The 25,661-nt window shown below is 43.3% G+C and overlaps 2 protein-coding genes across 5 annotated transcripts; both read left to right on the plus strand.

The window, feature by feature from the left end:
• Window positions 1-548: 548 nt before the first annotated feature.
• WDR45 (WD repeat domain 45) lies at window positions 549-10,535 on the plus strand. Of its 3 annotated transcripts, none has more exons than XM_058168744.1 (11): window positions 549-651; window positions 1,425-1,549; window positions 2,416-2,490; window positions 2,587-2,691; window positions 2,840-2,945; window positions 4,524-4,618; window positions 4,768-4,847; window positions 7,004-7,212; window positions 9,081-9,182; window positions 9,281-9,426; window positions 9,682-10,531. In XM_058168744.1, the coding sequence occupies exons 2-11, from the start codon at window positions 1,501-1,503 to the stop codon at window positions 9,789-9,791; spliced, it is 1,077 nt and encodes a 358-aa protein (XP_058024727.1). In that variant the 5' UTR covers window positions 549-651; window positions 1,425-1,500; the 3' UTR covers window positions 9,792-10,531. The 3 variants fall into 3 exon arrangements, with proteins under 3 accessions (XP_058024727.1, XP_058024728.1, XP_058024729.1); XM_058168745.1 differs by lacking the exon at window positions 549-651 and adding an exon at window positions 1,287-1,310 and having other exon boundaries at window positions 9,682-10,532; XM_058168746.1 differs by lacking the exon at window positions 549-651 and having other exon boundaries at window positions 1,430-1,549; window positions 2,301-2,490; window positions 9,682-10,535.
• Window positions 10,536-11,011: 476 nt separating this feature from the next.
• On the plus strand, window positions 11,012-25,486 carry PRAF2 (PRA1 domain family member 2). 2 transcript variants are annotated; one of them, XM_058168748.1, is made up of 3 exons: window positions 11,012-11,271; window positions 19,935-20,152; window positions 20,983-25,486. In XM_058168748.1, exons 1-3 carry the CDS (start codon window positions 11,138-11,140, stop codon window positions 21,120-21,122), a joined length of 492 nt encoding a protein of 163 aa, XP_058024731.1. In that variant the 5' UTR covers window positions 11,012-11,137; the 3' UTR covers window positions 21,123-25,486. The 2 variants fall into 2 exon arrangements, with proteins under 2 accessions (XP_058024731.1, XP_058024730.1); XM_058168747.1 differs by lacking the exon at window positions 11,012-11,271 and adding an exon at window positions 12,918-13,234.
• Window positions 25,487-25,661: the final 175 nt, after the last annotated feature.

The following is a 25,661-nucleotide window of genomic DNA, read 5'->3' on the forward strand; positions in this document are numbered from 1 at the left end:
CAATTGATCAATATATCAATATAAATCATAAGGATTGCCAGCAACAAGTTATAGTCATACAGTCATAAGTGGAAAGAGATTGGTGATGGGAAAGTCCAAAGTGTGTCTAATTTATGTGTTAAGCTAGCTGCAACTGTCAGCTGTTCTAGCACTGAAGGATGCAGTTTGGCTTGTTCCATAACATTTTGCTGAAGATAAATCTGGCTCCTTTCCATTAGTCAGTGAAGCAACAGGTGCTTCTCTCTTCCCTATCCATCCCTTTCTTTTTTATGATTCTGAGGATCAGCGCTGTTAACTGCGTTTTAACTACTCTACATTATTTAAGATCTTTATAAACACATTTTTTTTTCTTTCGTCCCGGTCAATTCCCGCAACGGGACCCCTGAACACTGGCATTGCCAGTCTCAAAAATGGCTGCCTTGGAAATAGATCCGGCCGCTTCCTCTGTAGCAAGAGAGAGAGAGAACCCCCGTATGTTCACAGCTCGGGGCTCCCTGCCAGTTTCCAACATGGCTATCGAGACTTTAGTACTTCCTAGCTTACGTGGGCGCTCTGTGCCTTGTCTCTGTGATCTAACGGAAGTGGCTTTGGGCTGCCTTCTGTTGTTTACCGCACGGGTAGCTGATGTCGATGTAAATAAAGTGGGGAGAGGTAAGGAATCCTCCAGGTGAAGCAAAGGGAGGAAATGGGGGGCGGCGGCGGCAAACTTCAGGCGGGCTTTTTCAGATTTTTAAGAAAGAAACCGAAGTGGCAGGTTCCTGTATTCTCCTCTATTAGGACAGACTGAGTTGAATAATTTTGGGAGGGGAGGACCGGGTCGCTCTGTAACCTTGCCGAAGTGGGAAGAAGGTCTTAGGCTGGTGCATAAGAGCACCAGCGTGCCTATCGTCCCTGTCCTAACGTTCCCTTTAATTGTATTCACTTTATGTATTCAATTCATGTTTATACTTATATGCATTATCTAATATGTACTCGACAAAATAAATAAATAAATACGTTGTTCGAGAAGACCTTGCAGGAGTGTTGGGCACGAACATTTGCATGGGAAGAGGACCTGGCGACTGTGAGGTCGGATAAGATCACAGATCCCTATTAGGAGACAGGGTCGCTTTATTGCTGGTGGGCTGTAAAAAAAAAAAAAAAGAGATCCTGACAACAAACCCTGGAGTCTGCCCAAGAAGAAAGAATGGCAAAGGGGTGGTAACTGGAGGAACTGGAAGTTCTTAAATGGAGACAGATATGAGTGGCATATCTTTTGTGCAACTTGGTGCCCTTATGGTGTGGTCTCTTCAGCTGAAATGACAACATAGGTAGGGAAGCTCATATGATTTTAGGACTTGCTGAAAATAATGTCATCGGGGCTCTTTGCCCTCCCACTGGCATCATATTTCTGTATTGATTTTTGTCTTTCTGCATGGTGACAGGTACCTTATTGGGTAACGGAAAAGAACCAAGAATATTGTGTGCCTGCCTCAACGGAGGCTGTCCCATCAAGCTCTTATGGCTCAGCAACGTGGGGTCAATAGCCTGCGCTTCAATCAAGATCAGAGTAAGTGATTGAATACTACTGAATGTGTTCCCCAGGAGGTCTGGCACTCTTTTTATTAGGGGGTTGTAACTCAGAGTCATAGGCCCTTCAAAATAAGAGTTTTGAGATGTTTTCAGCTCATAAATTGATCTCTAATCCCTGCATTTGAGAATAGCCATGTTAGGTTAGAATAGAATAACAGAATTGGAAGGGACCTTGGAGGTCTTCTAGTCCAACCCCCTGCTTAGGCAGGAAAACCTATACCTCTTCAGACAAATGGTTATCCAGCATCTTAAAAACTTCTAGTGTTGGAGCATTCACAACTTCTGGAGGCAAGTTGTTCCACTGAGTAATTGTTCTAACGGTCAGGAAATTTCTCCCTAGTTCAAGATTGCTTCTCTCCTTGATTAGTTTCCACCCATTGCTTCTTGTCCTACTCTCAGGTGCTTTGGAGAATAGCTTGACTCCCTCTTCTTTGTGGCAGCTCCTGAGATATTAGAACATTGTTATCGTGTCTCCCCTAGTCCTTCTTTTCATTAAAATGTTTTAATTTGGCCATATATCTAATAAGTTTTTTAATTAATTATTGTTTTATCTGTATATTATTATTGTTTTTATCTTGGCTGTGAACTGCCCTGAGTCCTTCGGGAGAAGGGCGGTATAAAAATTCAATAAATACTAAATACTAAACTAGATATACCCAGTTCCTGAAACCTGCAATGTTGATGGAAATATACTTTCTTTTTGCTAGGAAATGTATTTTTTATTTCAGGTATTCTTGGGCTGATAGTCTAATATCACTGGTAGATTACGGTCTTCATTTTGGCTCCAGTGAGTCATGATGTTCCCAATATACCACGCAGTTGATCTGTGCTCTCTCATAATAGGCTGTTTCTGCTGTGCTATGGAGACGGGTGTTCGGATCTATAATGTGGAACCTCTTATGGAGAAAGGCCATCTTGGTAAGGAGCAAAGAAGGCTAAAATGTAAGACTGTGGGATATCTCTACTATTGTGCAATGAGTCCTACAATAGTATCTCTTGTTTTGTTTTCACCAGATCACGAACAGGTGGGCAGTGTAGGGCTGGTTGAAATGCTACACCGATCTAATCTCCTTGCTATTGTAGGAGGAGGTGGCAACCCTAAATTCTCTGAGATCTCAGGTAGGTATTCTCAAGGCAAGAAGTGAAACCAAAACAAAGGACTCATAAGTTATAAATTTCAGCTATAACAGTGATATAAATCTCTTCTCCCTGTTTCTCTATGTCCTTGTTGATCTATGTCTTCTGTGTCCTCATGCTTCTATTGTAGTCTTGATCTGGGATGATTCTCGTGAAGGGAAGGAAGGCAAAGACAAATTAGTTTTGGAGTTCACCTTCACCAAACCAGCATTGGCTGTTCGCATGAGACATGACAAGTATGTTTGGAGTTCATTTACTTTTTACTGAGTCCAGAACATGGGTAGGATGCTATATCCTTCTGCTTATCTGAATTTGATTGCCACGATGCAATATTGTTGTTTCAATATTATATTTAAAGTCCAGTTATATCCATGCAATTTGTTTACAATAAAGTCTGTACTGGCATCATTGATTGAAAAAAGTAATAGAACATTTGAATGTGTATCAATTTCTATTTTTGTATCAAAGATTGTCATATTGACCCACTAGTTGGAAACAAATACAAATTTGTAAAGATATACAATTCTAATTTAATATTTTATCTTGTTTTCACTCTGTTGTAAGCTGCCTAAAGCCTCTAGGCAAGATGGGTGGCATATAGATGTAATAAATAAATAAAAATGCCTCTGCATCAATATTCCCTAATATATTTGTATAGTACTAGAATGGTGATGTAGAAGAAGAAGTAACAGACCTTGAGACAGAGTCAAAAGAGGAATCAGCCTAGAATCTCTATGTAGCCACAGACTACATTCAACACCCCCCATCCTTGAATTCTGTTAGCCCCTGTGCTTCCTCTGCCCACCCACCCCCCAGGTACCCCATGCTTCTTATCGCACTATGTCTCCGCTCTGCTTGGAATTTGGCAGGGAAGAAATTCAGCTCCAGAGCACAGAGACTTGTCCCTCTGCTCAGGGACTGAAAATCCAAGCAGAGTGAAGGGGAAGTGTAAGGACCACAGGAGCCTCGTGTGAGTAGGGGAGGCCCTCGAAAGCTTAGCACAGGCTGTGCATAGGTTGGAGGTGGTGGTGGTGCAGACAAGCTTCTCTGCTCTGGAGCTGAAAATCCTCCCTGCCAAAATTCAAGCAGAGTGGAGAAGCATCATGGTAAGGTAAGGAGCCTGGGGTGTCTCAAAGGGTTGGAGGATGTCTGGGAGGGCCTGTCACAGACTGCGTGCAAGTTATTGGGATGCTGTGGACAAGTCTCTCTGCTCCACAGCTGAAAATCTTCCCTACCAAAATCCAAGCAGGATTTTCAACCTCTGAGCAGAGACACTTGTCTGCAGCACCCACATACACCCTGACTCATACAAATCCTGTGTTGGGCATCCCATGCCCTCGCCCACCCCTCTGAGGTACCCCATGCTCCTTACCTGGGATTTCATCTGTTCAGTGATCCATGAGATTAATAACCAGGGGTGAAATGCTATCGGATCGGACTGGATCACACGATCCGGTAGCGATAGCGGAGCAAAGCTCCACCCACCCACCCGGGTGTCATTACTTCCTGGTTTTAACCAGGAAGTAATGTGTTTTTTACCTTCTGTGCATGCGCAGAAGGTTTTGCTCATGCACAGGACTGCGCGCGCATGTGACAGGTGCAGCATGCATGTGCACTTCCAAGCCCGTAAGGAAGATAAGTAGATTTCACCCCTGTTAATAACATCTGGGAAGTGCCTTGATTGCAGTCTTGTGACATCTCATTTAACAACTGGTTCACTCAAGGACCCAGATTCCAGTCCCAATTGTAGTTGTAAGTCAAGAGCTACCTGTATTCCTGTATTATAATTGCATACCCCTGTATTATCTTTGCAGAATAATAATTGTGCTGCGAAATCGAATCTATGTGTATTCCTTCCCCGACAACCCCACTAAGCTCTTTGAGTTTGACACCAGGGACAACCCCAAAGGTAAAATGAACCTCACTCACTGGTGATTCCCTCATTTCACTCCTGTTTTCCTGTAATTGAAAAACTGAAGGACCTGCTGCTCCTTCATACTGCATCAATGTGCAACTCTGACAGATGCCTGTCTGTTTTTTGTCTATCTCTCACCTCAGGGCTTTGTGATCTCTGTCCTAGTTTGGAAAAGCAGCTCCTGGTTTTCCCTGGGCATAAATGTGGCAGCTTACAGCTTGTGGTGAGTGTTATGTGGTAGGGTGAGGGAGACAACAGGATAGACATGAGAAAACCTTAATAAATTTTACCATGGCCAATACCAAAGGGAGACAATTTAATCTCATGTAAGCTAGTGAAAATGACAATATTTCTTCATAGGCAGATAATAACCACGTCTGGTTCTGAAATACTTCAGAATCTTGTGCTATGTACCACACAAAGTAACTTGACAGGTAGCACTCGATTTGAAACCACAATTGGCACCGGAGTTTTGGTCTCTAAGCGATGTGGTTGGTAAGTGAGTTATCACATGACCAGATCAAATTTTACGATCATTTTAACATGGTTGTTAAGTGACTCATGTACTATTCAGTGAATCCCATAGTCGTTAAGCAAATCCGGCCTCTCCCAATTGACCTTGTTGGAAGCTGACTGGGAAGGTAACAAATCATGATCACATGACCAAAAGGCATTGCAACTGTTGTAAATGCAAACCGGTTGTCAAGCATCCAAATTGTGATCATAATTTCAAGGATAGTTTATAAGTCAGTTTTTCTGAAGCCGCTGGTTAGAGTGCAGGCGACGCTGATCACCTGCTGCCAGCAGTTTGGCAGATCGAATCTCACCAGGCTCAAGGTTGACTCAGCCTTCCATCCTTCCGAGGTGGATAAAATGAGGACCCAAACTGTTGGGGGCAATATGCTGACTCTGTAAACCTCTTAGAGAGGGCTGTAAAGCACTATGAAGCAGTATATAAGTCTAAGTTCTATTGCTATTGTAACTTTGAACTGTTGTTAAACGGACGGCCATAAGATGAGGACTACCTGTATATAGAAATCCAATGAGTCACCTGTATTAGCTGATTGTGTAAAATGGGGCAAAGAGCAATGCCGGGGACTGATTTTATTTTTTTTTAACTTAGTCATGTTGCACCAAGACAAATTCCTTGTGTGTCCAATCACACTTGGCCAATAAAAATTCTATTCTATTCTATTCTAAAATGGTTTAGTCATGTTTACTCCAGACCCAGGATTGCAGTACACACACACTCAGACAGGGCAGCCTCTCTAAGCCCCTCATTATTCATTAGAATAGAATAGAATAGAATAGAATTTTATTGGCCAAGTATGATTGGACACACAAGGAATTTGTCTTGGTGCATATGCTCTCAGTGTACATAAAAGAAAAGATACGTTCATCAAGGTACAACATTTACAACACAATTGATGATCAATATATCAATATAAATCATAAGGATTGCCAGCAACAAGTTATAGTCATACAGTCATAAGTGGAAAGAGATTGGTGATGGGAACTATTATTAGGCCTGTTCTTCCAGGATTGTTGAGGCTTTCACTAAAAACAAAAAGAAGCTAGAGTCTCCTAGGTTGCCTTCCCAGACATTTCATAGCCAGTTTCAACTTGATTGTCAGATGGACTCTTTTGCTTTCATTCGGCATGAGAAAGATTAGAAGTTGCCAAAGATTTGGATCATACTTTGTTTTCTTCTCATTGCCAGGTTAAAACTTGACTGCTTTTCCAGGCTTTTGAAATATTTGTTACCAGATGGGTTTTTGTTTTGTATGTTAGTGGTATTAGTTCTAATTTTATTTGGGGGAGGGGGCTTTGGGTATGGATTTAATTCCCATACTAGCAAGAAAGAAACACAGACATGCTTATGAACCAAGGTTTAAGGATCCTTTACCCTTGACTTCCTTCCATATTTGCTTGCATTTTACCAGCTTTATACCATCATTTCTAATTTTTTATATTGTTTTTACTGTTGTGCTCTTGGATTCTGATACGATATTGTTTTTCTAAATATATAATCTATTTCATTGTAGAGCATGAAACAGACATACAGTTGCAAATAATGAGCAACGTCTGATCCAGGTGTTTTAAGCAGTCTCTGATTTGCATGGTCCTCTTCATCTCTTCATGTAGTCTTACTTTAATTTCCCAAATTGATAAGATGTGTTTTGTGCAAACCAGAATCAGACCCACCTTCAGAATTTGCTTTTCTGTTTTTGGTTTGCACATGAGCTATGGCTAGTGAGGGATGGTAATGGGCTGCATCAGACTGAAGGGAATACGTGGTATGTTTTTGCAAACCATTCCGTTGAGATCAAAATCAACTCTGGTTTATTTGTTCTTAATGTTGATTTGTCCTCACCTTAGGATCTTTCAAGCACCAAGCCTGGCACCTCGTCCGCCCCGTTCACCATCAATGCTCATCAGAGTGAGATTGCCTGTATCTCCCTTAACCAGCAGGGCACTGTTGTGGCCTCTGCCTCAAAGAAAGGGACTCTCATCCGCCTCTTTGACACACAGACCAAGGAGAAGCTAGTAGAGCTCAGGAGAGGGACTGATCCAGCAACTTTGTACTGGTGAGAACTCCCTCTCGCAAACTGTGCCGAGCTCTGCCTTTCCCCGGGCTGGGCTACTTAGGAAGGTTGCATTGCATCTCAGATTCCATTCCTCCATTGAGCTCTTGCTTCAGTCGCCATCCATCCACCCCAGAGGGCAGGCCTGCAAAACAAGAGGGTCACACGGATAAGTTAATCCACCCCAGAGAGCAGGTCTGCAAAACTTATCAAAAGGGTCACATGGATAAATAAAAAATCCTTGAGGGTTGCAAAGAAATACCTGGAGTACTGATCAGCTGTTCTGCGTCTACTGGAAGTGCTGGAGCTGACAATGGTGAGGCTTGGAAGCCTTCAGCAGCATGTTTTTTTTGGGGGGGGCAGTGGCAGAGGCTGTAAATTTACTACTTAAAAAATAACAACACTGGCAGAAATTAGTGTAGGCCTGCTGTGGAGAAATAAATAATAGTCTATTAATCGCAACTGCTGGAGACAAATGAAAGGATAGACGGGAATGAGCTGCATTGCTGAATTATTTACAGGTTTTGGGGTGAGAAACCAATAGTCTTGTTAATGATTCTTCTTGGGAAAAGCCAGGCCCTGTATCATGAAGTACTGCGGTGAGACTTCTAACTGAGGCAAATACCTCACAGGAGGATTGCAGCAGTGGCAGATAATGGCACCAAGGCATTAGGATGAATATTAGTAACTTTTGAGGATAGTTTTGAATTGAGAAGGTAAGATCAGATCAAGCCACATTATTATAGAGATCGCTATCTGGGATGGTTTTATTCTGTGCATGGAAAAATAAACAAAAGGCTTCCAGCTCAAGTTACAAACTTTCCTGCTTCTTAAGTTTCAAAATTTGTCTTTTGCCTGAGTACTGGCCAGGAAGATAGGTGAGCCTATTTTTAGAGGGTAATTGATGCAGATATGTGTGCTGCACCAAGGAAGTGTGCTGTTTTTATCATTGTTGTAAGCTTGTTGTTTACGATAGAGAGTGATTTGTCAAGCAGAAGGCCCATACAGATCAAATCAATCGATCCATCCATCAATCAATGCACTATTACTAAAAAGCAGTACATCTCTAGTAGTTTGCATGCAAGTGAGGGAATCTGCCCTGCTATTAACAAGTGAAGCAAGCTAAGTAAGTAAAACATTGCCTAGCATGGCAACATCCAAGCTGCTTGGTCCAAGTTTAATAACCCTATGAATAGGTGCCATTCCCATTCCTTGTTAATTGTTCCTCGGAGATTTCATCTGAGATACTAGTAAAATTGGCAACCTCTTGGCCCATTCCAATAGACTCTTCCTTAGGGGTTCTGGCTTTAAGTGAGACGATCATATCCTAAGTTTGGTTGTGCTTTCAGAGGCCCCCGTAGTTTGGCTGTGTAATAATCTGTTTTAGGAACTGCTAAACTCCTAATACAGATGAACCTAACTCAACCAGAATTGGGACTGCAAGGACATTCTGGAAGATGTTGAAGACAGAGCTCTTCACAAGACCATTTTGACCTGTTTGGAACCATATTTTGTTTTGTTATTTTGTTCTTATTTCACTGTTTCATAGTTGATTTGCGGATGTTTTGTTTTCTACTATGTACACTATGTACACCACCAAGGTTTTAATCGATTGTGATGGGGCATCTCCATAATGATGTCCATAACTCCTACTCCCTAGCCAGGAAGGATAGGAATTATGGGAATTACATTCCTATTCCCAAAGAGGTGGCTCAGTCAAGGGATATTTTACCAGGCTGTAAAATCTGTATATTACTCTTCAGGAGTAATATACAGATGACCGAAAGCAAGGTATTTGCTATTATAGAGACACAATCATAGGAAGAAACCTTGAATTGTGAGATGAAACTCTTCTTCTTTCTTCCCCACAGCATTAACTTCAGCCACGACTCTTCATTTCTCTGCGCGTCCAGTGACAAAGGGACTGTCCATATCTTTGCCTTGAAAGACACCCGATTAAACCGCCGCTCAGCGTAGGTAGCGGAGGGCAGGAAGGATGGTGCTATAAATGGGTTTGAATGATGATCATCAATAGTATCTTAATCCCATTCCTTCTTCTACTGTCTCGCAGATTGGCCCGTGTGGGAAAGGTTGGGCCCATGATAGGTCAATATGTGGATTCTCAGTGGAGCTTGGCCAGCTTCACTGTGCCAGCGGAGTCTGCCTGCATCTGCGCTTTTGGGAGAAACACCTCCAAGAACGTAAATTCAGTCATTGGTGAGTGGCATTGATGAGAGGCAGTAGATATGGTGGGCCTCTTGAAGTATGTTACATACAACCTTGACCCAAGGCCAATCCTGCCATTGAGTATTTAGGTTAAAGACCCCCTCCCTCCCTCTCCTGTTTGGGTTTCCTTATATTTATTAATGGCATCATTGTAGATCTCTTGTGTGATCTCTTCATGCATCAAGTTGTCCTGAATCCCATTCTTGATCTCTTGCCCACATTCAGTTCTGTTTCCTACTCTTACAGCTATCTGTGTGGATGGTACTTTCCATAAGTATGTCTTCACTCCTGATGGAAATTGCAACCGTGAGGCCTTTGATGTCTACTTGGATATATGCGACGATGATGACTTTTGAGTGTAGCTTTATTCCCGTTGTTCAGGCAAAAGCATGTGAGGTTGAAGCATTGAAATCCAGTGTTACAGAAGCGGCAACGGGAGTCTCCTTTCCTCTCCACCTTTTGCCCCCATATGATCCAGAAGGTTCTTTAATATTCCATAACAAATATGGAGGTGTGGGGGGAAGCTGCAGGGAATGGGAATTCTGCTGGCAGAAGACCATCATTAGATATAATGCAAAGGTTTTCAGAGTGCTGAGATGAGAAATGCTGAAAGCATCTTGCTATAAGATGGAGTGAATTCTGGAGAACAGCTGCATTTTTTCTTTCTTGACGCCACCTTTCCAGAAGTCTGTTCTTACTGCTGCTTTAGCTCAGCTGCTGTATTCATTTGGAACTGAAAAATACAGACAGCTGAGTTTGGGGAGCAAGAACCTGTCAGATCACTGTACTTCCTATACCCTGGAACCTTAGGAGGTATGTATCTGGATGCACCCAACAATGATGGGCATTTGGGGAGGAGGGAAAAAAAAGCATAGTTAACATTAAGAATCAAGAACAGATGTTTATGTTATTTAATTGACATTCTGTGATCAATAAAGGATGAAGGACATTTTGAAGAACTGAAATTCTGATGTGAAATCTTACTCATTATCTATATCAGGAGTCAGCAACCTGTGGCTCTGGAGCCACATGTGGCTCTTTCATCCCTCTGCTGCGGCTCCCTGTCGCCGCCACAATTTTGAGAGGAGCTTCCGGTTATGGGGAGGAATACAGGAAAGAGGCTAGAGATACCTTTTTATTATGTCTATAAGAGCAAGTAGTTTTAAGAGCAGAAAATCAATCACACAGATACTTTTGTTTTTCCTCTTTGTCTAATTTAAACTGATAACATCCATATATCATATGAACTGTGTGGCTTTAAATTATTTTCCTTTTCTACTAATTGCTTTCAGTGCTGCCTTTTTTCTGATCTCTCTCTATAACAATATTATTGTATTTAGTTATATAAATACAGGACAGTACCCATAACTACCAGTGTGAATGCCTCCCCCTGCCATTCTAACTAATAAGCACTGGCCAGAATTTTTTGAAGTCACAAAATCTCCCTCGCTCTCTATTGTCTTATGAAATTTTTTATATGATTAAGAAGCAATAAGATTTGGTGAGATTTTGGACTTAATTTTTTTTTCAAAAAAGCTTCTAGCATTTTATTTGTATATTTATTAAATTCAATTCTGTCACATCGCTAGAAATTTTTACAGCATTGTTTGCTGTCTGAAAAATTTGCTGACTATTTTCTTAGCATTTGAGGGATTTTCAACTTTGGGTGCATTTGCACATCATGCTACATTAAAACTGCCCTATGGTTTGCTGTCATACATTTAGGAGAATCATTGTGAAACACACACCTCCCACCCCCGAGAAGTTCTATGAGCAACAATGGGAGCCGAGAGTGATTACTGAGATGATCAGGCTCCAACGTACAGTAAGCAAATTGTGAGCATCTTACAAATGGAATGTTGTTTCTGGAAAGAGAAAGACCAGACACGGATGGGGTTGTAATGATGAAAAGCAAAAACACAACCTTCCAATCCCATCACTGTCATTTATTTATTATGTCTTTCCCATGACTGTCCCCTTCTTCAAGGTTTGTTGATCATACAAGAACTAATACTTTACCGGACAGTATCAAGATTCAGGAGAATCTCCAAAAGCTAAAATATTGGGTGGGAATCAATAAGGTAAATTTCAAAAATCAGAGGTAGAAGATGGAGGACCATACTGGGTAGCAGCACAGGCAAAAAAAAGGATTTGGGGAGTCTTTGTGGATCATGAGTTGAGCCAGAGATAGAGGTGGTGCAGCTGAAAATAAAAAAGCAAAGCCAGCCCTAAGCATCATCAACCAAAGAACACTTATCAGGATCAAGAAAAACAAGCCATCCTCCTTTCTATTGTGCATTGCTTTGCACACACTAGAGTGTTATGTCTAGTTCCAGACATTGCATTTTAGAAAGAAGATTGACAAACTGAAGCATTTTCAGAGGAGAGCGATCAAGATGAGAAAGGGCCTGTAAGGAAAAACACATTGGAGGCCCTTAGCTGAAGAAGAGATGATGCAATGCTTGTCTCCATTTTTCTGTAGAGCTGCCATATAGAAAAGGCAAGATTTTTAGACTTATTCCAAAAACAGGACAAAAGAACAACATGTTCACATATCAAAGAAGTAGGCTTTGGTTCAAAATCAGAAAAATCCTAGTGGTATCCAATAGTGGAACTGTGGTGGACTTTGTTTCACTGGAGGCATTGAAATAGAAGCCAGATTTATTTATTTTATTTATTTATTTACATTTATATCCCGCCCTTCTCCGAAGACTCAGGGCGGCTTACATTGTGTAAGGCAATAGTCTCATTCTATTTGTATATTTATATACAAAGTCAACTTATTGCCCCCGCAACAATCTGGGTCCTCATTTTACCTACCTTATAAAGGATGGAAGGCTGAGTCAACCTTGGATGGCCATCTCTGGGAGATGCTGTAATAAAGGATTTTGCATCTGGCAAAGTGTTGGGAGTCATCAATCCAACAATCCATTTAATCTTCAAGATAATATTTTTTATTTATTTATTTATTTATTTTCGTCAAACCTGTATTTTATGACATACAAGGGTAAACATAATTATAAATACATGTAAAGGATATGAATAAAAGAAAACATTAGGACAGGGACGGTAGGCGCGCTGGTGCGCTTATGCACGCCATAAAGCATTAAGCAATAAAGCATTAAGCCGAAGAAACAACAATAAATTTTCTTTCATTTATTTGGCCCATCCCAATTTTTTTCAAAAACCACGCCGGAGTTTTCAGCTAGCTGAGCTTATTGCATCAGTAAAGTAGTTCCTATAGTTGCCTGCATGTCTTTGTAGAAGTCCCCAATGTTTCCTTGGAGGAGCCGTATTTTTCTTAGCGCTATAAGGCAATTAAAAGGTTAACAAGGAAAAGAAAGCAACTCCAGCGGCCTCTAAAGCAGGGGTCTACAACCTTGGTCCCTTTAAGACTTGTGGACTTCAACTCCCAGAATCCCTCAGCCAGCAAAGCTGGCTGAGGAACTCTGGGAGATGAAGTCCACAAATCTTAAAGGGACCAAGGTTGGAGACCCCTGCAGGCGACGCCCTGCTCCACCTCCTCCGCGGCGTTCCTCTTTCCATGCCTTCCCGCTGGCAGGTCCATCGCTGCAATGCATTGTGGGGATGGTAGTTCCTCCCGCCCCAAGCGAGCGAAGATGTCCGAGGTGCGGCTGCCCCCAATTCGGGTGCTGGATGATTTTCTTCTGGGCTCCGCTCGCTTGGCTGCCCCCGACGTGCGGGACCTGCAGCGCTGGCACAATCGCGTGATTAACAACCTCCTGTACTACCAGAGCAATTACCTGCTGCTGCTGGGCGCGGGGCTGCTGCTGGGCGGGTGAGTGCCACGGCGGCGGCCGGAGCAGGGCCGGGAGGAGAGTCCGACCGTGCGAAGTCCGACCAGGGGCGAGGATGGTGCAGGGGAGACTCGGATATCGAACAATAGGCAGGCTTGCTTAGTGGAGGCGGAGGGCAAAACCAAGATGGGGGAAGGGTGTTTTCTCCCCTTCCCACTTACTATTTACAAGTAGTCCTCGACTTACCGCACTTCATTTAGTGACCATTCATAGTTACAGCGGCACTGAAGAAAGTGACTTAGGACCCTTGTTCACACTGACACTATTTTAACATCCTCATGGTCCCATGGTTAAAATTTGGATGCTTGGCACCTGACTCATATTTATGACCGTTGCAGTATCTTGTGATTGATCAACGTTTATGACTTTCTTATCAGCAAAGTCAATGGGGAAGCTAGATTCACTTAACAACGGTGTTATTGATTTAACAACCGCAGGGATTCACTTAACAACTGTAACAAGAAAGGTCATAAAATAGGACAAAATTCACGTAACAAATATTTCGCTTAGCAACTGAAATTTGAGAGTCCACTGCGGTCGTAAGTCGAGGACTACCTGTATTGAAATCCGAGCTCCTTAGGAGAAGATATTTCGTCTTCTGAAGGTGGGATATGGAAGCTAAGAACAATCTCCATTTCAATCTTGGGAAGGGGAAAAAGTGATGTAAGTGGAAAAATTGCCACTTTTTAAAAAAATTGCTCCTGCGATTTTGAACATCAGTTTGATGGGCCAATGCAAAAGAGGTTTCTGTATCTTTAATGATCCTGGGATGGGGCAACTGCAGGCGATAGAACCAGCCAACAAATGAAAAACCAAAGTTGTAATCATAACACATCTGGAAGATGGCAAACGGGAGCTTTGTCCTAGGTTTTGGTGCTCAAATTTAAAAGTACAATGTGAGAAAGTCTATATTGTAACTGTAACAGCAAGATAATTCTCACGTGTCCCCAGGCAGCAGAATCTTCAAGCATCTGCAAATGCTGCTCTGAAAAATTGTGTTTTTATAGCTTTTCAAAAATGGAATTATGTGGACTCTTATAAGTCAAAATTTAGTCTCAGGCATGTGACTGAAACAGCTTTAGTCACTGTCCCTTATGTAGAGGCTGGTAATCTGTCATGGCCCTTTTCTCAGTGGACTTTGAGATCTTTTGGATCATCATCGGTGGATTGGAGCCATTTTATGGTATTTTTTGCTCTTTAGTGGACAATTCTAATCAGTAATAGTGTTTTGCCAAATGATTAGGTGCCCAGGCAATTGGCTCTTTTGGAACCGGAGACAATGAACCCCAGTAAATAAAGGGATTTTAAACTTTTATTATTAGCTAACGCAAATAATTTAAAAAACATAACATAACAAGCATACATACCAAGCAGGATAATATTAAAATCTCTTATAAGCTCCTAGGAGCACCTTAATAACAGAGGTGCGCCAAGGGTGGCCAATTTCCACAGTACCCAGTGCTGGGTTCCATGCAGAAGCTCCAAGCAAACAACAGCAACCATGAAGGGTTTATCAAAACCTGTCACCATGATTTCAAGGCCCTGTTAGACTGCAAGGCCTGCCCTTGACTGGGTGAAACATGACTCTGGGATGGGAATCAAAAGTCTGAGGCTTTCACAGTGAGAACAGCTTTGAAGCTACGTGGAGATTTCTTCCCCCCCACCCCCTTTATTCAGTTAAAAAAAAAACAAGCAGGGAACGAGCTCTAACCTTTTCTTAATGTGAAGAAGAAATCAAAATATGTCACTAAGCCGCTTGAAATAATAATGGTCTTTCACATGCCACTTCAAGTCGTGATGCGGACAAAGAGCTTGCGTGGTAGTGACACCCTTGAGGTGCAGGTAGGTCTCAATGTAGGGCCATAATTGGGAATGGAGTTTCTGTCACTAAGCGAGGTGGACGTAAAGCACAATGTCATGTGATAATATGCTTAGTGATGCCAGTCCCAGCACTTCCCATTGCTGTTATTAAGTGAATTCCACCAATCATACGGTGCCGAGCCATTCTGGGCTTCATGCCTTCAAGCCTTGACAAGGGACTGCTTCTAAATCCTCCCCCCCAGCTTCCTATCTCCCCATCTCTTTTGTCCCCCTTGCATTCCGCTTTACAGGGTGGCAAACGGCCCCTGAACTGTGGGGCTGCTTGCCACACCCCAGAAAGCCCTAAGTGCTCCAGTCTCAGCTGCAGTTGCCTTCCCCACCTTGTGCTCTGCTGTCCCAGGCTACCTTCACCATCTTCTTCTTGCTGCTGGCAAGGTGTGCCTGGCCTGGCTGTAGGGCCAACCTGAGCTTTTTGCAGCCCTAGAGCCAGGAGTGAAATGCTCCCAGTTCGGACCAGATCAGCCAATCTGGTAGCAATGGCGGCGGGTGGTTCGGAGAACCGGTAGCAAAAATCCCTGCCCACCTCTGCCCATGCCCACCCGGTTGCCCTTTTGCCTGCTTGCCGCTTCTTTCTGGCTCGCTCACTTTTCCTGCCCTAATGGTAGGAATAGGTTGTAAAAAATGCTTTTAAAAGTTAAAAAAAAAAGATTGCACGCCACAGCTGATCACACACACCCTGCGCACTGTTCTACTTACCCCATGCCTCCTTTCGGCATGCACTGCACACGCACACACCTCACATTTGGTGAAGGTGCATACTGTTCATGCGCATGCACAGCGCGCATTTCGTGCGCAGTGCACATGCACAGCCAGCGAACCAGTTAGTAAACCGGTTCAGATTTCACCACTGCCCAGAGCTGCAGTGTGTGGTGTACTTCTTTGTGCTCCATTCCTGGGGCTAGGCTTTGCATTGCTTTTTGTGACCCTAGAATCAGGGTGCACCAAGGAACCCCTTTATATTTTGCTCTTGGTCTGGGCTGCAGCTGAGCTTTTGTGCTATGCTGTGCTGTGGTTTGAGGACTGCAAAATGCCGTGTGAAGCCCAAGCCCAATCCACAGTGTGGTGCTAGGGGAGGTCCGGGTGTATTGTAGTTCTTGAGCTGCACAGCAACATGAAGCCCACTCCCACCTTGACCCAAAAGCACAGCGCAAAGCTACAGCTGACCCGTCTTCACCACTCTGCCCTCCAAGGCCCCTGACACCTTGTGCTCAACCATCTCAGCTGATCTTTATTGTCTTCTTGCTCCCACTGCTGAGGCATGCCCAGCCTGGCTCTTTGTGAAGCAGCTGTCGGCTGCCCAAGGCTATCTACTCCAGGTCTTGTAAGGAAACGGCTGTGTTTGACCTGGGGAAGAAAACCTCATATGACCAGCAGTTGCTTTGCAAAGGGCCAGGCTAGAGCGCCTTGTCAGCAGCAGAGCAAGACCAGCTGCAGAAGGAAAGCGCAGGGCAGCCAGGTGACGAAAGGGCATGGATGAGGGGGAGACAGGTATTTATTTATTTATTTATTTTATTTATTTATTTATTTTATTTTATTTATTTAAATTTTTATACCGCCCTTCTCCCAAAGGACTCAGGGCGGTGTACAGCCAAAGTTAAAACAATTAAATATACAAAATTAAAATATCAATTAAAAATACATATTCAATAATGGCCAAATTAAAACCATCAATTGACCCAACCTAAAATACCCCATATAAAATTACTAAAAATTAAAAATTTGAGAATTTAAAAATCAAGCCAGTCCCGCTTGGATAAATAAATAAGTTTTTAATTCCCGGTGAAAGGTCCGAAGGTCAGATAGTTGGCGCAAACCGGGGGAAGTTCGTTCCAGAGGGTAGGTGCTCCAACAGAGAAGGCCCTTCCCCTGGGGGCTGCCAGCCGGCATTGCTTGGCGGATGCACCCTGAGAAGACCCTCTCTGTGAGAGCGTACGGGTCGGTGGGAGGCATAAGGTAACAGCAGGCGGTCCCGTAAGTACCCGGGCCCTAAGCCATGGTAGGTGGGAGTAAGTTGAAATGGCCCTGTAATCGTAAGTATTGATTATTATTATTATTATTATTGTTTAAATTTCTATACCGCCCTTCTCCCAAAGGACTCAGGGCGGTTTACAGCCGAAGTAAGACAATTAATACAAAATTAAAAACCAGTTTAAAAAGGAAAATTTAAAGTTAGCAGAAGATTTAAAACCAATAAAAACCCCATTATTAAAACCCCATTAGGCCACTCCTGCTCGATGGAACAGAAATGTTTTCAACTCGCGTCGAAAGGTCCGAAGATCAGGGAGTTGGCGGATACCTGGTGGTAGCTCGTTCCAGAGGGTTGGTGCCCCCACCGAGAAGGCCCTCCCCCTGGGCATCGCCAGCCGACATTGACTGGCCGACGGTACCCTGAGGAGACCCTCCCTATGGGAGCGCACTGGTCAATGGGAGGTTGCCGGTAGCAGCAGGATGGGCTGCCCCGTGCCCAAATTTGGTCATGTGACTACAAGGGCTTAGCAACAGCTGTAATTTAAGCCACCCTTCGTAGGTCCCTTTGTTCAGAGCAATTGTAACGTTAAACGGTCACTGAGTGAATAGTCATAAGTCAAGGACTACAGATAGTCCTCGACTTACGGCCACAACTGAGCCCAATTTTTCCGTTTCTAAGAAAGACATTAAGTGAGTTTTGCTCCATTTTACAATCTTTCTTGCCATAGTTGTTAAGTGAATCAGTTCAGGCATTAAGTTAGTAATATGGTTGTTAAGTGAATCGGACTTCCCCATTGACTTCGCTTGTTAGACGGTCGCAAAAGGGGATCACGTGACCCTGGGACACTGCAACTGTCTTAAATACATGCCAGTTGCCAAGCATCCAAATTTTGATCATGTGACCCTGGGGATGCGGCAACGACCGTTAGTATGGAAAACGGTTACAAGTCACTTTTTCAGTGCCGTTGTAACTTCAGCTGGCCACTAAATGAATGGCTTTAAGTCGAGGGCTACCTGTTCCTGTACCACAGATGTCAGTTCTCTCTCCCATTATTGTATTTATCTAGGTGAAGCCACCAGGAACGTATTGAAACAGCTGATGGAAGCTGCGGTTTGGGGAAGTTTTTTCCCAGTTTTAGCTTGTGTGCCAGCTTCACCTTAACCTGGATGTAAGGACCTTGCTACAGGACCTCATTGCCCTCATCACCCTGTTTAGATTGGTGCAACTCACTGTTCAGGTAGTCCTTGACTTACAAGCATTTGTTTAGCAACCATTCAAAGATACAACGGCGCTGAAAAGAGTGACTTATGATGGTCCTTTCATTTACAACCATGCCAGGGTCATGTGATCAAAATTTAGGCTGCTTGGCAATCAGCATGTATTCACAATGGCTCCAGCCTCACAATTGTTGTTTCTGAAAGTCAGTGGAGGCAGCCAGATTCGCTTAATGACTGTGTGATTCACATAACAACTGCAGTGATTTACTTGACAACCTTAGCAAAAAACCCTCATAAAATCATCCATGAATGACTCAACAACAGCCTAGGTCATAAATCAAGGACTACGTGTACATAAGGCTGCCTTTCAAGACTAACCCGAATTTTCAGTAGGTATCAAATGCAATGGCCTAGGTGCTCACAGTTGCACTGAAGTCCCCCCATAGGCTCCCTAATAGCTTCCAAGTTGAATTTAAATTGCTGTTTTTAATGCATAAAAGCCCTTTATAGCTTGGCTCCAAGTTAATTGCAGCACCACTTCTCACCACTGGAGTTGGCCTGCAGATAAGATCTAAAAGCAGTTGGTTATTCCCTGTTTTCAGGAGGAAAACAGGCTTCGTTCCCCTTCGTTCAAGGGGAAGGGATCCTGGAAACATTTTTCCATAAAAGGCTGGCTGTTTGGAACAGTCTCCCATTAGATAGATGCCATCCCCTCAGATTTCAGACTCTCAGCAAATGCACTAGAGTAGGGGTGTCAAACTCAAGGCTACATCCAGCCCGCGGGGTGCTTAGATCCTACCCATGGGGCCAGCCTGGAAATAGCAAAGGACCAGCCCACAGTCAAAATGCAGCATGGAGGGGCCGCCCACAGCTCCCTGTGCCTCATTTTGGCTGCCAGGGTGGTGCAGGAAGCTATCCAGGCCCAAAACGGGGCACTGGGGGGGGCCACCATGCCCCATTTTGGCTGGCAGAGGGCTATCAAAATTAAAAACAAAAGGAGAAATGTTTCCCCTTTTGCATTTGAGCGTGCAAGAAGGGGCAGGAAAGGAGAAAGGGAAAGAGGAAAGACAAAGAAAAAGAAGAAAAGATGGGAAGAAAGCAAGGAAGGAAAATAAGGGAAGCGGGGAAGGAAGAAGTCATTAGAATGAAGAGGGAAGAGGGAAGGAAAGAAGGAAGGAAGGAAGGTATAATGAGAGAGAGAGTCTGAGGGAAGTCCTGCCTTAGCACTTGGCCACCCACAGGTGCCCCCCCTCCCCAACACACCCGTGTCACACCCGTCATGTCCTGTGTCACACCCGTCATGGCCACGCCCACCCCAACCATGCCCATCTCCGGCCCTCCAAGGTCAAACACAATCCTGATGTGGCTCTCAATGTAATCAAGTTTGACACCCCTGCACTAGAGGGACCCTCAGCTCGGAGATTTCAGGCCCTAACTATGTTCCTCACCCGTCTCCCTCACTCCAGCCATTTAGGAGACCTCAAACCTTCAGCGACTATAGAAGGGCCTCAGAGTGGGCCACCCACTGGATTGAATGCACATCAGGAGTGCATATGGCACTCCCATATGGGCTGAGGTGAAGACTGACTTGGGGGGGGGGGTTTCATTCTGCAGGTACTTCCAACCCATGCTGATTCTGCTAAGCTGCCTACTCGTATGTCTGCTGTTTGGAGGTTTCGTCTGGGCAGCTGAGAACAAGCCCCCCGTGCGACGCTTCCGGCGGAATTACCCTGGCACGTGTTTCTTTGCCATCCTTGGCACTGCGTATTTCCTGGTGTCCCTTTTCGAAGGCTCTGCCACCTTCTTGATTTTCATCGCTCTGCCCATAATGTGTGAGTTCCCAGCTGGGGTCTGTGTGGGAAGGCTGTGCACCATCGGTGCAGCCAGTAGGTTTGCTGTTCCTTGCGTCTGTTGTGTCTCTTCCCAATCTGTTTAGGCTTGTGCAGAACGCAGACTTTATTCTCAGACTATGGTGTGGCCAGAATTTTTCAAGGGTTTGATTTTGCCGAGACGTGCAAACAAAGAGAATTGGATTTCACTTAGCAGGAGAGAACATGTTTCTTTTTTCCTGCGGTAAGGATCAATATGAAAATACAGAAGCAGTTGCTGCCAAACACTCCTGCAGCCAGGAGCAGCTCTGGTTTTCCCATCTTATGCTGCAACCCATATGCTGCACCCGAGAGAGAAGATGAGGAAAGAGATTTTTGTTCAGGCTTCAAACATTAAAACAAGTTGCATGATCTACCAGAGTGAAGAAACTGTGGCATGTCAGGTGTCACTGCTTTTAATCCCCCTTATTATATGCCATGCTCTGAGCAGGAAAACAAAGAGAGGGGTTTTGTTTGGTTTTGTTTTGTTTTATAAACAGGGAACTGAAAACTGACAGCTTGGCTTGCAGGCTTGTTTGGGTTTGCAGACTCTGGTTGGCTCTCTTCCTCCCTAGCTCCCTTTTATAAAAACTAAAACTGATCCGAAGGGCCAGGGATTCCCAATCCGGCATCTTCTCCTAGCGAAGGAATTTATGCAGACTGACTTTCCATTCGAGAGGATAGCTCTGTTGCCCTTAGGGGAATAGGGAGTGTGAGGGTCTGGTGTGAAGTGGGAGGAGGGTGGTTCGGCTTATTCCTGTGTTACCAATGAGCACCCCCTCGTTCCTTTGCAGTGAGCCTCATCCATGCCTCCCTGCGTCTGCGGAGCCTTAAAAACAAGATTGAGAACAAAATCGAGAATATTGGACTCAAGCGCACACCGATGGGGCTGCTCCTGGAAGCTGTGGGCCAAGAGCAAGAGGCTGGATCCTAGACCATCGGCATTGGTTCCCCTTTCCTCTGGAACTGCCCTCTCTTTCCTTCCAACAGACGCCTGTGTGCTTATTGTTCTGCTTGCCTCAATCTAGCAACCTGGCTGTGAGTTCCTGTGGAAGATACAGAAGCCTCTAGCTTACATCAAACTCAGCAGAACTCCTGACCTGCGGCTGGGTAACAAACAGCCAAGAGAGGAAATGGACTGAAATCAGCCTAACATTCCAGTTTAATGTTAAGTATTCCCCATTGGAATCCATATTGTTTTGCTTTGGAAAGGAAGGAATCACAAAGAAAGGAAAACTATAATTTAAAAAAAACAAAACACCTCCCTAGTAAATTGTTGGTTTAGAATACATAGTTGCTGGTTGAGAGATGGACAAAAATTGAGATCAGAACCAAATGAAATCAGTGTTGTTCTAATTCAGTTTTCTCCCACAAGGTATGGTCTAGACCAGGGGTCTCCATCCTTGGCAACTTTAAGCCTGGTGGACTTCAACTTTGCTGGCTGGGGAATTCTGGGAGTTGAAGTCCACCAGGTTTAAAGTTGCCAAGGTTGCAGACCCCTGGTCTAGATCAGTGGTGGTATTTAGCTGGTTCTATCCGGTTCAGGCAAACTGGTAGGGGCGACTGCGGGATGCCCTGCCCACCCGTGCGGATGTCATCATGTCCCATTTTTCCACATTTTCAAGGCTCTGCACATGCTCATGCGCGGAAGATGGGGCGTGCACGCACATTAGCAAACCAGTAGGGAAGGTAAGTGAATACCACCCCTGGTCTAGATATGTTGAGACGCAGTTTCCAAATGCTCTAGTGAGCTGGGAATTTCCTGAATTGCAGGAGGCTGTAGATGGCTGGATTATTATTGGCGGGCTTTCAATGTATTATTGTTTGCATAATGCCACTGCTCTGAAGGCTTCAGAAACAGTATTAGGACTACTCTGTGTAGAAACCCCATTACTTAGGCCAGTATCATTTATCACAATATTGCACATAGTGGGCTGAGATTTTATAGAGCAGAATGCTCCAGCCCCACCCCTGCCCACCCCCTATATTGCATAGCAGAGCTGAGATTGAAAGGAGGGAGTTTGGATGGGTATTTATCTTGGACTGCATCCCCTTTTCTGTAGGGGTTTTGGGCTACTGGTGTTCAGATGGAGGCAGCAAGTAAAGCAACTTGGATGAGGTTTGGCAGTAGAAGGGAGCAAGCCAGTTTGGAGAAGATTTAGCTCAACTTTTGAATGAATGATGGAGGGTAATCATTTACAAATCTTAAAAGGATTCTTTTATGAATGTTTTTGAGCCAAAGGGAAAGCTAACTTCCAAGTGCTGGTAAAGGAGGAGATGATGATGTCCAAACCCACCCCCAAAATGGCATCAAAATGGAACTACATTTATTTTAATCTCTTCATTAACAACTGGAGGTTGTTTATATTTTTGCAGCCCAGATTTGGTAACGTTAATAAGGTATCACAGACTATACATTCCACTTCAAAAGTGTGGAGCTGCCCCGACTTTTGAGTATATTTAACAAACAAAAGAACTTTTGTGTCTTTCCAAGACCAAATTAGGGAACTTCAAAACCGTCATCCTGGCTCATGAATGGCAATAAAGTGCAATTCAATTTGTTTACTTTTAGATTAGATTAATATGCACAGTATAATAGGGTAGGATGTGTAAAGCATAATCACAAATCATAATCCGAAAATTTGGCTTTGCATTGTGTGCGAATGCAAAATATTTTATCTCGCAACGATCCTCTCTGTTCAAGTCATTTGGAATTCAGATGGTTTTTGTACAAAACTTAAGAGAATAGACCAAACCTGGAATTCTGCACAGTTCTAAGTAGCATACAGTACATACAAATGAGGTGTTCCAATACTGATCATATTCTTTTGATCATGCTGTTTTGAAAATGATGGGAAGAAGCAATAATTAAAGACATAATTTTGCTTAAAAAAGACTTTCCATCTAAGCTTTTATGATCATTTAGCAAGAAATATGTTCTTCTTCCTGGGGTTTCTTTGGGCCTCTAGAAGGAAAGGCATGGTCCTTGTTTGCTACTAGCAAGATATAACAATCATTAGAATAGAATAGAATTTTTATTGGCCAAGTGTGACTGGACACACAAGGAATTTGTCTTGGCGCATATTAACTTCACTTCTGATCAACCTTTGCCTACTTAGGCTTCAAGTCTTTTCAGCCTTAAGTGATCAGTGGGGCTGGCTGCATATATTTGGGAAGTTGCATCTGGAACTGCATATGGGCAGTTTCAATTTGCCTTTGTACTTGATAGAATATGTGTAATACGCCAGAATTAATTTTTGTGTCTCATGACATCTGCTAGTTAGTTGTTGGGTGTTTTACTTTTCCCAAGCCAGGGTCCTTAATAGCTCACTTCAGCTATCAAATCTCATTAGACTACCGGCTTTCCATGTATTTAGAAGAATTCCCAAGTCGCTTGGGTGAGGCTGAAGGGAAAACACGCTTCAAAATCTGTAAGGTAGGGATCATAAACTGACCTATACAAGCGTACAGCAAAAAGTCTTTCTGAATTTTCAGAACACATTTGCACCATAAACTAACCACTTCAGCCGTATTCATACAACCCATTGTGATAAAAATGCAGTTGACTAGTGGATGAAGTCAGTGGATACTTCTCTTGAAGTGAGTTGTCAACTTTGCTCAGCCTTTTTTTTTTTTTTATTTGCATTTATATCCCGCCCTTCTCCGAAGACTCAGGGCGGCTTACACTATGTCAAGCAATAGTTTTCATCCATTCGATTCCCACTTTAATATGGAGGGAAATTTAAGAGTTGCTAAATCAGGTAGACATTACTTTGCTCAAACTGGGGCAGCTGGAATTGGAATTCTCATGATATGGTCATTATTTAGGCAGTATGGAGTATAATCAAACCCAACTGGAGACACCACATTGGTTATCCTAGCAGAGGACTTCCTGGTATATGATTTGCAATTATTGATATAGCCATTAAGTTACTGATGTTCTGTTTAAGACGTAAGTATCTATACTTGTCTATACTTGTCTTCCTGCCTACATATTTTTGCAGTAGTAAGAAACTACATGGCACCATTTTCTACCAAGTTGTCATGAGGTATCATTTAAAAGGGCTTTTTTTTTCTCTTAAGTCATACCTGGATGAATCAATTAAGATCTGAAGCAAGCCTCTTGCAACCTTATTAGAGGATGCAAAGCATGTATGCCAGAGTTTGTAGGTCTGCATAATATACTGGATGATTATGGGGGAGGGGAAAGACATGAACAGATCCTTTATTCTAAATGGGAAATTGCAGTTTGTGGTATTTCAGAAAGATGCTCTTCTCATTCACAATCCAGTAGAATTATGTAACAAGTATTGATATGTAATCCGAATGGTAGATTATGAATGTTCCCTCATTCTTTAGAGCAGGGCTGTTAAACTCCTGGCCGGCAGGCCGGATGCGTCACATGCTGGCCACGCCCATGCCCGGTTTATCAAAGGGGGGAAAGTCCCAATATGTCACATGACGCTGCCATCATGACACCCCTGCTTTAGAGGCTGCATTCCTCACACGTAGAGCATGAAGGTACAAACCCAACCCCCTAATTGAAGTTGGAAGGAACTAAAATGTGTACAGCTGCAGTTTGAAGGGATCGTTCATTTGGGGATTTCTTCCTGGGTTACTGAGAGAGAGAGATCTAGGCTTAAAAGGGAAACATCTGACATGGAAAATGGCTTCCTCTCCATTTATTCAGCTCTTTGAAGTGGTCTGAGAGGTTTGCCAGGAAGAAATTGTGAATCTGGCAGTGAAGTGTGTCCCTCCATCAAACAGTCTATTGAAGGATGGGGAATGCTGGTTTCACCAAATGTCTCCGGGGCTTTAAATTTGTTGATAGGAGGGGTGAACTTCAGGCTCCCTGTTTTTATACTTTTATATGTGCCAAAATCACTAGGACAGCTTTTCAACTAGCAATAGAATTGGAGAAAGGTTTTCAATTGTTTGTAATCATGATAGTTTAGATTAAGGTTTAAAATGTTACTTTAGCTTTTCGTAGTGTTGTGGTTCTGAATGTAAATGCAGCTTTACTGCAGAAGAGTGAACTTTGAAGATTGCTCCTCATGTGGAAATCCTCAGATTTTGATTAAAGAGTTTTTCAGAAATGTACGCAGGTCTTTTTTGAGTCATGTGTACAGTGAACATTCAGATCCAGATGCACACGAGAGACACGGAAACAGCACAGACTTACATTTTTCTCAGCAACCAAACAAATAGTATTGTACAATTTAAGTAAGTGTACCAGTTTAAACTCTCTGCATATGAGAAATAAAGTCTTGTGATTTTCATGATAGCGTTTCACATGTAGCCTCACGTTTCTTGTCTTTTTGCTCTACAACCACTTTTGCAAGTGCAGCGCCTTTCCTGAAAGAGACTGTCGGGAGCAGCTTTCAAAGCAGCTGCACAAGATGTAGGCAGCTTTAATGATTCAAAAAAAGTACTTCATATACAGTCCTGCATGTTCCCAACTACAGGGTAAAGG

The sequence above is a fragment of the Ahaetulla prasina genome, chromosome 2 (assembly GCF_028640845.1).
Source record: "Ahaetulla prasina isolate Xishuangbanna chromosome 2, ASM2864084v1, whole genome shotgun sequence".
NCBI lineage: Eukaryota > Metazoa > Chordata > Lepidosauria > Squamata > Colubridae > Ahaetulla > Ahaetulla prasina.